Source organism: Mytilus galloprovincialis, chromosome 11 (genome assembly GCF_965363235.1).
Source record: "Mytilus galloprovincialis chromosome 11, xbMytGall1.hap1.1, whole genome shotgun sequence".
NCBI classification, from domain to species: Eukaryota; Metazoa; Mollusca; class Bivalvia; order Mytilida; family Mytilidae; genus Mytilus; species Mytilus galloprovincialis.
In genome coordinates, this window is record NC_134848.1 from 21783805 (window position 1) to 21797541 (window position 13737).

The 13737-nt window shown below is 32.9% G+C and overlaps 1 protein-coding gene across 2 annotated transcripts; it reads right to left on the bottom strand.

Annotated features, from left to right (window-relative positions):
* Window positions 1–1018: 1018 nt before the first annotated feature.
* Window positions 1019–12876, bottom strand: LOC143051866 (uncharacterized). 2 transcript variants are annotated; one of them, XM_076224856.1, is made up of 5 exons: window positions 12724–12876; window positions 11245–11406; window positions 6095–6236; window positions 4346–4582; window positions 1019–3039 (listed from the first exon to the last, which is right to left on the bottom strand). In XM_076224856.1, the coding sequence occupies exons 1-5, from the start codon at window positions 12870–12872 to the stop codon at window positions 2854–2856; spliced, it is 876 nt and encodes a 291-aa protein (XP_076080971.1). In that variant the 5' UTR covers window positions 12873–12876; the 3' UTR covers window positions 1019–2853. The 2 variants fall into 2 exon arrangements, with proteins under 2 accessions (XP_076080971.1, XP_076080972.1); XM_076224857.1 differs by lacking the exon at window positions 12724–12876 and adding an exon at window positions 12334–12717.
* Between the last annotated feature and the right edge of the window lie 861 nt (window positions 12877–13737).

Genomic DNA, 13737 nt, shown 5'->3' on the forward strand with positions numbered 1-13737 from the left:
ACGACCAGTTGGTTCATATACTTGCGACTGTTGATTATTGTAATCTTGACCTATATCATACATGTCCTTATCGACTTGTCTACGCGGTTATCTAGCAGCAGAACTTGTATGAATTCGTGTACTCGGAGCTTCATTCTCTCTACTTAATCGAATATAATTTTCATTTTCGGCTCTCGGTCTAGGACTCGGAGCTACATTCTCTCTACTAAATCGAAAATAATTTTCATTTTCGGCTCTCGGTCTAGGACTCGGAGCTACATTCTCTCTACTAAATCGAAAATAATTTTCATTTTCGGCTCTCGGTCGAGGACTAGATGTCCTTAATAAAGGTTCATGCAAACCTGTACTTTCAAAATACTGAGGGGTCTTGCTGATCATTTTTGCTTGTTTAAGTTTCTATCTATCTATTACAATTTTTAAGATATAAGGCAAAAACGCCAAAATTGGTAAAAATCGTAAGGGCATAAACTCTAATAAGGAGTCGACTGACGATATCGACCATTAGACTTATTTGAAGAACTTGTCTTGCTGATCATTTTTGCAATTTAAAGTTTCTCTCTATTATAATTGTCAAAAATCCGGTTAAAAATTTAAAAAATGGTAAAATTTGTCATTTAAGGCTAAGAAGTCGTCTGACAGTTTTGATGTATACATGTATTAGCAATTGGCAGAGCTCAACATTCTAAACATTTTTGCTCCAGTCAGATTTTCTCTATTTATAACGGTTTTCAAAACAATAGACAAAACTTGCATTTTACCCCTATGCTCTTTTTTTAGCCATGTCATCTTGGTTGGCAGGCAGGGTCATCGACTATATTTTTTAAACTAGATACCCCAATGATGATTGTGGCCAAGTTTGGTTAAATTTGGCCCAATAGTTTCAGAGAAGAAGATTTTTGTAAAAGTGAACGATGACAGACGATGACGACGGACGCCAGGGATGAGAAAAGCTAAAATGTTCATGGAAAATAAGAGATCTGCAAATAAAAATAATCCAAAAAAGTAGAAAAAAACAATATAGAGATACAAAAAATATGTATAATAATACAAGTTCATTGTAAATAGTATATACAATTAACAATTATAATTAGATATAACAACATAAGCAACAAACATGACACATTGTCAGCATATAATGTGACAGCTATCATAATAGACATACGTACGTTCTTTTTGGAAATCATAATTAAAACTGGGTATGCATGACAAATGATGAAACCATTATCCTCGTCTTTTCAATGGACGAGTCTACTACGTTTGTTGACCCTCGACAGTCCAGCGTGTTTGAAATTTTATTTCACATGTTTTCGAAATATTGAAGATAATTTTTCACAATGTTTCCTGAAAATTGGATAAATATCAAAGCAACATAGAGCTGTTTGTTTTTGTTCGTATAATGACGATTTAATGTCATGTTTGTCTGTGATGACCCCTCTTTTCGGGAATGCATGCACATTATAGTTATCTCATACCGCATGAGGATGACACATATCAACTGAGCAATAATGTTTGGGACTTAGTTTTTAAAAATGATGACAAAGTAACATCATGAAAATATTTTTAGTAAGCTGAAATATATATTTACATTTATTTTTTACATGTTTATGTCTTGTAAGATATTTTATTTCTTTCCCTTTTTTCAACATTTGCGTCTGGAAAGTTGAAATGTTTTAACTGAATGGTTAAACTTAAATTAATTATGAAAATTGTTAAAATTAAATCAATAAAGGAAATTATTGCCCAGTTACAAACACTACCAGGGGATAATCCATAATGATTTCTTTTTGAGTTATATGTTTCAGCACATGCATATTTGACCCCAACTTTAGCCTGGTAAACATGTTGTCTCCTTGTGAAATATAAAACATATTAAAAATGACTTTCTGCTAAAGTCTTTTATTGATATAAAGTTAAAACCTTCTTACTTCTCACTAGACAACACTCCTGTCAGGTTTAATTCTTATATATGGGCAAGAATTCTTTAATAGAATTTTGGTGTCAACACTATGTTCTATTTGTAGGAAACATATAAAGAATAGATTAAGAAAAATTTTTAAGACATTTATTTACACTTTTATACCTTACACATCCTTTAGTAAAAAAAAAATTAACTTAAAATATATTAGCATCAAGTAAAAAAGCCTTAAACATCTTATTTCTAGGTTTTTAGTGACAAAAAGTGTGACATTTTTATACATGCACTTTAATGTGTGTGTATAACAGCTTATTTTACCTCATTTTAGTGGGTAAATGATTCAGAACTTACACTAATAATCAAATTTTCCAAAAATAATCAATCCAATGTATTAGTCTGCTACCATTTTTTTACAATAAGAATGAAAATGTACTTTTGCATGTAACATTTGGTGTCAAACATGCAAACATTTATCAAACAAACATAAATTGCAGCACCCAAGGACTAAAATTATTGTCTTATCCTATTCTTTATTGATGAAAAAATAGCACACCTTCTTTAAATCTTTGTGCGACTTATGATAGGAAGGCCAACAATAATGTCTTAAGACTTTGGTGTCAATCAAATCTTACAAATTTTGATCAAATACTTCATTTATTAATTTAATGAAATGCTTTCAGTTGCTTTAATTTAATAAAATTTACAAATTATTAGATAATTCTAAAATCTGTACTTAATATATTAATTCAATTTATATTGTATAATAAAAATAAAACTGATCTCCAAATGTGCATGTAACATTGTCAATGATAAAAAAAAGTCCCCAAAACATTAACATGGCAGCAATTGCTTTTACAGCCTGTAAAGCTTTGATTCAGTTATATCATGGCGACCAGTTTTACTGGTGGAAGAAGCTTGTAAATTTGCGGATTATGGCATTAACTGAAATCAATGTTATTTAACATCATAAAGCTGTCTATCAAAATGTCCCGATCTTCTTTAAAAATAAGGTCCAACGGTTTTGCATAATAAATAGTTGCCTCATCCATACTGTCATCATATTTCTTCTTCTTTTCAAGTTCTTCTATATGGTTATCAGACATTTTAAGAATTGTGAAATAAACCTGAAAAATAAAAATAATAATGTTTCTCAGAACCTGATGTCTCCTCACAAACCTGTTTCAGAAAACAAAAGTAGCTAGTTATGGTAAAATAGGTAGAGGTTTAAGAGATCCTGTAAGGCTGTATTCCTACGCTGACTAAAAAATTCTTGAAAACAACCACAGGAATATATAATTACTTTGTATTAACCTTGTATCTCAGATGTTTCAGAAATCCGGGGGGAGAAATATATTGTATGGTTGTCACATGCTTAGAGATTTGTATGATATACTGTATTTCTGTGGCCGTATGACAAGTTAAACTTGACATCATATATATATTATATTTCAATTTGTCATGTTTGTGGAATTAGAATGCTGTCAAATTAAATTTTATAAAAGAACAGAGTTCGAATGTCCCCCACATTGCACATATTTTCGCAAATCAACACTATACTAGAATTGCACAACATAACCAGAAATTGGTATACCACAAATAAAAATGAATCTACAGTAGTATGACGCAGACGCAAGATGACGGAGAGTGATCCCTATGTGTCGCTGCAAAAAAAATCATTTTATCAGACAGAAAGAAGTTCAAGGGCCTTGACTTATCAGACTGGAACAAAATGGGAACTTGAACTGTAACAGTCCATGATGTATTTACACACCAAATATGAAGCCGATATTTAAAAGGGTTTGGGAAAAAAGTCTGCAAAACTTTAAATCAGACAGACGGACAGCCATAACTCTGTGAAAAAATATCAGACTGGAACAAAATGTGAACTTGAACTGTAACATACCAAATATGAAGCTCATCTCTTAAAGGGTTGGGGAAAAAAGTCTGGAAAACATTAAAATTTTATGAATTTTCTTTAGTTCAAGGGTCATATCTCTGTGAAAAATTATCGGACAAGAGCAAAATCCAAACTTGAACTGTAACAGCCCATGATGTATTTACATATCAAATATGAAGCCAACATCTCAAAGGGTTTAAAAAAATCTGGAAAACTCAGGATCTGCCAGACGGACCGTCAGCCATAACACTGTGACAAATTATTAGACCTGAACAAAATGTGACCTTCATTTGTAACAGCCCTTGAATTATTTACATAACAAATATGAAACTGCTGTCCTAAAGGGTTTGGGAAACATCTGTAAAACCTAAAATCTGACGGACGGACAGATGGACACAGAGCCTTTGCCAGTAGGGGACTAATAAATATACATGCATGCTCAATAATATCATTAATACATCAATAGATGGCATGGATATTAATTTACATGTATATTACTTGTTTATTAATGTTCTAATTCTGCAATAAATTACCTTAGTCCCATCAACAACCATTCCCGGTTTCATAAACTTTTTAACTCCATTTTCTACCTTTGTTACATGATCTTTTCTTCGAATTTCTAACAAAAGTTCTCCTGCATGCTGTCCTAGCACAGACTCGGTTAAATCCTTCAATATTTCTGGTCTGCAGGAACCTTCATCTTTTTCATCTGACCATTTTCCGATTTTAATGGGTGGTTCCTCGCACTTTTGCCTTGAATCCTTTTTCACCTATTAAAAATTATATCATAAAAAAACAGTGCTCCAATGTCACCCCCCCCCCCCCCCCCCCCCCCATTGCAAATATTTATTTTCCAACTTTCAAAGTTGTTTAAGGAACATAAATGTTACATAAATTTACTATCACGACTCTTCTTCATACTTTTTTGAGATATTATTGAGCTAAAGCATATGTATAAATTGCATTCAAATCCAAAATGAATGCTGACAAGGCTATATTGCCAATTTACAAAGTCTTTAAGGGCACAACTCTTACAAAATATCACGAACAGAACTCATCTTCAAACTGGCTTGAGTTATCATAGAACAGAAGGCTATGTACAAATTTTATCCAACTCTTATGAGAACTAAATTTGCTAGTGCTTACAGTGTGGACAGATGCAGGGATACAATAACAGAAGAAAAGACAGGGTTAAAGATTATGATTCCCGCCCACCAACATTTGGTCTCTGTGCCATAAAAATATTTTGCAATGAATATCTAGTTAAAAGTTCAGACAAAATGTCAGATAAATGTAGTGTAGTCCATTACTGAATGAACTCTTTCTTTTTTTTTTTTTTTTATTAAAAACACAAAATCATTGAACAAGAAAAAGCCCTTGCAAAGTTATTAAAAAAAATGTCAATGGTGTCTAGTACATTCATTATTATACATGTACCACCAGAGCATTGTAGGCAACTGAAAAATTAACACAAAAATCAATGGAACTCATTTTTGGGATGTGAACGTGGATTTATAAGCTAAATCACATTTACATGTATAACATGTATAAAGCCAATCTTACAAACATATTAATACACATTGCAAATTATTCAGTTTGCAAAGCACCGTGAAATCACAAATTGTCCATCTTGAAAGGGACCACCCAAGGACCATCCACATCAAGTTTGGTTCCAATTGGCCAAATGGTTTCAGAGGAGAAGATCTGTCATTGAATTTTTGTCAAATAAGCCTAATTAGCATATTTAGCAAAATTGGCAAAAGTATAAATTTTTCGGAAAAACCTGAATCATATGTTAAACAACTCTAAATGATGAGGATACAGATCAAATTTGAACCCATTTTACTGAAAAATAAAGCGTTTTTTGCCATTTATAGAAATTTCTGTGCATTTTACCCCTATGTTCTATTTATAGTAATGGCTGCCATTTTTGGAGAGCAGGGGTCAGCGGATACAATTTTGAAAGTAGACACCTTATGGATGATTCAGACCAACTTTGGTTCAGATTGGCCCAGTGGGTTCAGAGGAAAAGATTTTTGAAAAAGTTTACAGACGGATGACGGACGCAAAGTGATGACAAAAGCTCACCCTGGCTTTTAGCCAGGTGAGCTAATAAACAGGGAAGGTTTGTGATTCCTTTTGCAGGTAAAGCTATAAATATTGAAGAACAGAATACTGACCACATTTATTATTTGTATGCAATAAGGAACATTTTTTTCAATTTGTGTCACATACTGTAAAAGGGAATAGCAGTTTACATTTTTTGTTCTAAAGCAACTTACCTCTACAACTGACACTAAAATTTGAGATTTTGAGAGTACAAGTTCATCCAACTGCTTTCCTTTTTGGAAGAAACAGAGGTCTGGTACTGATGATACAATTTTTTGATCTGCTAAATTTATCCATTTTGTGGGTCTGCCATATCTTGAAAAGATGAATATGGTATTAATTTGTGATGAAAGTGCTGGTCATTCAGGGAAATTTACTTCACAACAGTTCAGACAGTTGTTGATAGAATCAAAAATTTTGTAAGAAGACAGTAGTCAATGCAATAATTCAATAAAAAATATATAGATCTGCATTATCATTAATTACGGTAATATTCAAATTGTATGACAAAACAGAAGATACCCTGTCAATACATGAATTAGACTCTAAACATGCTTCTCAAGTTTTCTGACACTATATTGGAAAAAAATCTTAAACTAAAGCATGTAAAGGTTAAACAAAGTAAAAATTCTTTGCCGAAATGGAAAAAAAAATATTTTCAAAATTTATGTATAGGTACTAAAGTAGCTTCAGTTCAAAATTCATGGAGGTAAGACTGTTTGGTGAAGTTATTCAAGTTTTAAAAACCTTAACATTACATACAGTCAGCCTAGTACAATAGCAATAAAAAAATGTCCAAATTTTCTGCGAAAACGGAAAAAAAATAATTTATTTTCAAAACTTTTGTGTATCTACAATATTTTGACCATAGAGATGTTTTTGTCCAAGTTTCATGAAATAAATGAAGGTCTGAAGTAGTTAATTAAGATAAATCAAAGCACTTAAAGTTTTTTAACAGCCCACATAAATTATACTGGTTAGGCATGTCAGTATTTGTATATATATATGTATTCAAATAACCTATTCAATATTTTAATATGAGATTGGCAACATATTATTTTCAACCCATATTCAAAATTGATCTGTGTTTGGTGGTAATAACCATTGTGTATAACTTTTATAACATTTGGTTCAGGCAAACTAAAGTTAGAGAACAGAAACTAATTTTGGGACGTACAGACGGACAAGGGTAAAACTTAATGCCCCCTCCGCCGTGGCTGGGACATAAAAAGGAATTTAACCAATTACCTATTTAGTAAAATAAAATTGAGAATGGAAATGGGGAATGTGTCAAAGAGACAACAACCCGACCAAATAAAAAAACAACAGCAGCAGGTCACCAACAGGTCTTCAATGTAGCGAGAAATTCCCGCACCCGGAGGCGTCCTTCAGCTGGCCCCTAAACAAATATACTAGTTCAGTGATAATGAACGCCATACTAATTTCCAAATTGTACACAAGAAACTAAAATTAAAATAATACAAGACTAACAAAGGCCAGAGGCTCCTGACTTGGGACAGGCGCAAAAATGCAGCGGGGTTAAACATGTTTGTGAGATCTCAAACCTCCCCCTATTACCTCTAAGCAATGTAGAAAAGTAAACGCATAACAATACGCACATTAAAATTCAGTTCAAGAGAAGTCTGAGTCTGATGTCAGAAGATGTAACCAAAGAAAGGTCTGATCAGATCCAATACTGATCATCTTGAAAGGCCAGTAGGACCAATAAATGTAGTGTTGAATGGGAACCACTAGGGAAATATATATACTAAGTTCAGTTCAATTTACTACATTGATTTTATTTATTCATTTAGGGCATGGTGGTCATTTTCAATGACTGGCCGCATCAACTGATACAAAGTCACAAATCTGAATAAAGGGTTTCTGCCAATGAAGCAAAATATGGCTGGTAGTAAAATAAGAGTTACCATGGTTACCAGTATCTGCTACACTAAAACCCAATGTTTATATACCATTGTATACCTTGATTCCAAATTCCAGTATTATACAATTATAAAAAAATTGAAAACTGATCCCTTATATCTCTGAAATAGTAAGACTCACATGAAGTTGGTATACTACCGAAAAGTCTTGCAATAAGGAAATAAATAATAAAAAAAAAAAAAACGGCATCAGAATCAGATGAAAAATCCCAATAATACACAATGTGATAGCAATAATTGAATAAACTTTTATCACAGACATCTGTCTCGCCTGCTTTGCAGCAAAGTTTATTTTAGACTGTGTATATTTAAGAGTGAAATAGTTACAAAACCCCTTTGATACAATTTTCAAATCCTTGATTGATATTGACTGCACTATTAATGGGAATATTTAATTTGAGTTTTTTTTTTCAGCAGGACCTCACAACCTGCATGAAAATGAAATGTACACACGCTAATGCAATATCATACCAAATATCACTAACCTATAGCTATCATAAGTAGTTCCTTTTGAACTGACCTAATCACAAAACTTAACATACACTTTGTGGCAATTTCAAAGTCAGTGGACCATGACTGAGGGGGTAGGGCCTCACAACCTGCATGAAACTGAGATGTACTGATGATAATGCAACATGATAAAAAATAGCACTAATCAATCATAAGGAGTTTCTATTGAACTGACCTAATCAGAAAACTTAACATAGAACATGTAGAAACTGTGTATTAATTTCTGACACTAGACTTTGACTGAGGGGGTGGGGCATCAGTACAAGCATGAAACTGAGATGTACTGATGATAATGCAACATGATAAACCAGGTGCTCCGCAGGGCGCAGCTTTATACGACCGCAGAGGTCGAACCCTGAACAGTTGGGGCAAGTATGGACAAAACATTCAAGCGTGATACAGCTGAATTTGGATCATGATCAAATTTTTGACATTACATGGGTTTTTTTTACACAAAACAAATGTCAAGATTTTACAAATCAATTAAAGATTTCTTCTTCAAACTTTTTAAATCTAAAATTAAATAGTTGACACAGCATAGGTTTCTGACACGGAATGAATGTGATCTAATGAACTTAAAAGTTTTTTTTTTGCCTTTGAGCAATTCACTATGCTGTTGAATATTAATCCTCTCAAAAAATGTTTGAAGAAATTTTCTTTTTATTTATGAAATCTGAAATGAGAAAAATGTAAACCCCCCCCTTTTTTTCACATCCCCGTTTCCCTTTTTTCAAAACTGATATCAATTCAAATTTCTAATGGAGTTTGCAACAATAACTACTCTTTTAAATACATCATAAAATATTAAAATGTAAAATAAAGTGCTTGTTATCACTGAATGGTAAAGATTGGTTGGTAGTAAAAGTGAATATACATTGTTTATTGTATAAAACAATAAAAAAAACTTTATCAGCAACATTTTATATTGGCAAATTTCCAATGAAGTTATTTACATAAAGTTATTGGCAAATAAAAATAGAAAATGACATCATAGTCATGTCTGGCAAATGTCCAACATACATTATCTAAAAACATTTTAGATAAGATAAGGAAAAAAAAGCTTCATCAGCAACATTTTATATTGGCAAATTTCCAATGAAGTTATTTACATAAAGTTATTGGCAAATAAAAATAGAAAATGACATCATAGTCATGTCTGGCAAATTTCCAACATATATTATCAACTACTATTCTATACAAAGAAAGATAACTCCAATTGAAAATTAATTGCTATTGCACAATATTGTGCAATTAGATATTTCTTGCTATTGTGCAATACTGTGCAATTGAAAATTTCTTGCTATTGCACAATACTTGATATGGAATCTTGATTTGGACCAACTTGAAAACTGGGCCCATAATCAAAAATCAAAGTACATATTTAGATAAAGCATATCAAATAAGCCCAAGAATTTAATTTTTGTTAAAATCAAACTTAGTTTAATTTTGGACCCTTTGGACCTTAATGTAGACCAATTTGAAAACTGAACCAAAAATTAAGAATCTACATACACAGTTAGATTTGGCATATCAAAGAACCCATTTATTCAATTTTTGATGAAATCAAACAAAGTTTAATTTTGGACCCCCATTTGGACCAACTTGAAAACTAGACCAATAATTAAAAATCTAAGTACATTTTTAAATTCAGCATATCAAAGAACCCCAAGGATTCAATTTTTGTTAAAATCAAACTAAGTTTAATTTTGGACCCTTTGGACCTTAATGTAGACCAATTTGAAAACAGGACCAAAAATTAAGAATCTACATACATAGTCAGATTCGGCATATCAAAGAACCCCAATTATTCAATTTTTGATGAAATCACACAAAGTTCAATTTTGGACCCTTTGGGCCCCTTATTCCTAAACTGTTAGGACCAAAACTCCCAAAATCAAACCCAACCTTCCTTTTATGGTCATAAACCTTGTGTTTAAATTTCATAGATTTCTATTTACTTAAACTAAAGTTATGGTGCAAAAACCAAAAATAATGCTTATTTGGGCCCCTTTTTGGCCCCTAATTCATAAACTGTTGTGACAATAACTCCAAAAATCAATCCCAACCTTCCTTTTGTGGTCATAAACCTTGTGTTACAATTTCATTGATTTCTATTTACTAATACTAAAGTTATTGTGCGAAAACCAAGAATAATGCTGATTTGGGCCCTTTTTTGGCCCTTAATTCCTAAACTGTTAGAACCAAAACTCCCAAAATCAATCCCAACCTTCCTTTTGTGGTCATAAACCTTGTGTCAAAATTTCATAGATTTCTATTCACTTAAACTAAAGTTATAGTGCGAAAACCAAGAAAATGCTTATTTGGGCCCTTTTTGGCCCCTAATTCCTAAAATGTTGGGACCAAAACTCCCAAAATCAATCCCAACCTTCCTTTTGTGGTCATAAACCTTGTGTTAAAATTTCATTGATTTCTATTCACTTTTACTAAAGTTAGAGTGCGAAAACTAAAAGTATTCGGACGACGACGACGACGCAGACGACGACGCCAACGTGATAGCAATATACGACCAAAAAATTTAAATTTTTGCGGTCGTATAAAAAAAGCACTGACCAATCATAAGGAGTTTCTATTGAACTGACCTAATCAGAAAATTTAACATAGAACATGTAGAAACTGTGTATTAATTTCTGACACTAGACTTTGACTGAGGAGGTAGGGCTTCAGTACAAGCATGAAACTGAGATGTACTGATGATAATGCAACATCATACCAAATACCATTGCCCAGTGGTTTCAGAGGAGACAATTAAAATGTGTAAAATTTTGAGGGACGGATGGAAGACTACACGGACAGACGACGGACGCAAAGTGATGGCAAAAAAATGAAATGTTAATACTACTTATACTTACTGCACTTTTAAATGACACATCTGGGCAAAACTTTGACATAGAGGAATGTAATAATAGGTTTCAGCAACCTCTTGCAATTGATTGTATTTGTCTTGAAACAATTTTAGCAGGATTGAAAGTTCTTCAATAAATTCAAATACCCTATAACTTGCCAAGACATCTCTAAAAAGATAAAAAAGAAATTATAATACATGTACCTTACACCCTGAGAGTATAGATTTATATATACTACATGTATATTCTCTACTTTTTGGTTGATTGAATGTTGTTTAAAGCCAACTTGGGCAATATTTCAGCTACATTGTACAACTACAACTACTACACAGTTTGGAGTAATAATCAAGTGAAATAAAGGTTTTATATGTTAACTACATGCATTTAATTAAAACTGTGCTAACAACATTTTAGAACTTGTTCATGGCACAAAGATTGTTCTTGCTATTCTACAAGTTTTTGAAAATAAAGTAGACTTGGATTCAGTCTTGGTCTTTTCTGATTTTTCATGATTGTTCGATCTCTCATGCTTAATAGCACAATCTAATTTGTAGATTTTACACCAAGTTACAAATGAATTAGTTTTTGTGTCACTGTGAACTTTGCATGCAGAACACACCATTACGTCATCCCTATCGCCTAGCCAGGGTCTTTCACGTTCCCTTTCGGCAGAATAATTAGACCGTTTAGTTTTCTCATAAAGTCATATTCACGGAAACCTCATCTGTCTGTCTCTTTTGTGGCCGTTTAACCCCGCCGATGTATATTTTGTACTTCCACATTATAAAAATAAAAAAGAAACTGTGCAATTTTTTAGTAGGGACGGGCAGGGACACATGTAATTTTTGTTTTCTAGTAGGGACAGATGGGTACACAAAAAAATATGCATTCATCGTTTGATTTTTTAATTGAAAACAAAAATATATATATTAGTGGTTTTTGAAATACAATCGTGTCCCATCATTTATCTTGAATCATGAAATTCAGAATTGATGAGTTTAGAGGCTGGGGGGCCTATACTCCCCACTAAAAAAAACAAAACAAGTAGCCACCTTCTTTTAAAAGTCAAAACTATTAAAACCATTGTGAACTCACATGTGATAATAATCAGGATTTGAATTTTTAGCCTTGTATCCTCCTTCAAAGATAGAACGAAGCTCCTTGATAATTTCACCAAATACAGGTTCCAATCTGATGTATATGTCCCTTAAAAAAACACTCGATCGGCTCCGGGATACTCCAGGCTCACAAGATTCAAATTTTAGAAATGATTTAATTCTTTCAATATAATACTTTTGTTGATGTGAAAAGGGTTCAATTGTCTTGTCCAATAAATTAAGTAAATCATTTGGAGTTTCGGTGTAACACTTGGAATAAAAAATGTGTAATCTTTCAGCGTGGTATAACTTCCAAGAAGACACGAATTGTGGAATATGATACTTTGAGTTTGAAACGTAATTGTTATAGTTTAACCCGGGACTTAACCTGCGTCTCTTGTTTTGCCTGGAGAATGAACTAGATGGCGAAGAAATATTATCATCTTCGTGCTCATCAGTCGGAAAGCATATGTCATCGAGACTGTTTGCCTCCGAAATTGACGGAGATTCTCTATCCTGTACACATGGTAGATCCATCTGGAGGTACTTGTGACGAATAAGGTATGTAAGGGGAGAGAAACAGTGTTGGATTTGTGTGAATTGTAGTCATTTAGTACCATAACCATTTCGTACCTGCAATTTCGTACCATAACAAAAAAATAATTGATCAAACTTTTTGCTAGAGTTTCATTAACCTATATGTCTGTCTGAATATAGTTTTTAGATCACTCATTAGAGTAAATATAGCTATTCAAAGTTTGGGCTTCAAAAGTCAACAAAACTATTGACTTTATACAGACATTTTCTTTTTAAAAGGGTATGTTTTTGACAAATGTTACATTTATTCATAGCTAAATCATTTTTTAAAATAATGCCAAAATGTTCATTCTAATTACTTTATTGGTCTTATCCAGAGACATATAAATATGTTTAGTATACATGTCTCTGGTCTTATCATAAAATGCCTTTAACTGAACCATATGGTATAGCAAACAATGAATTCCCTCACAAAATCTTGTTACGCACTATAACACAAACTGATATCGTATACATATGCACTGTTTACATGACTTAAGTGCACATTGTTTTCTATGTTTTGTTTCTCACTAATCTCTAGTATTGATCTTCATATGCATACCAGTGGCGGATCCAGAACTTTTCATAAGGGAGGGGGGGGGGGGGGCGCTGACTGACCTAAAAGGGGGGGGGGGCGCTCCAGTCATGCTTCAGTGATTCCCTATATAATCAATCAAATTTTTTCCACGAAAGGGGGGAGGGCGGGCCCCCAGGCCCCCCCTGGATCCGCCTATGCATACTGATAAGAAGCTTAAGTTAAATGTTCTTAATTCAAACTAGAATGGTGAACTTGCATAGCTGATATATCATAAATATGTGTCTAGAG

Bases quoted from the DNA above. Each gene is read 5' to 3' on its own strand.
- LOC143051866 (XM_076224856.1), bottom strand. From the start codon at position 12,872: ATGGATCTACCATGTGTACAGGATAGAGAATCTCCGTCAATTTCGGAG. The intron at 6,237-11,244 runs GTAAGTATAAGT...CATCTTTTCAAG, and splicing joins ATGTGTCATTTAAAAGTGCA to ATATGGCAGACCCACAAAAT. The intron at 4,583-6,094 runs GTAAGTTGCTTT...AATTTTTAATAG, and splicing joins TTTTAGTGTCAGTTGTAGAG to GTGAAAAAGGATTCAAGGCA.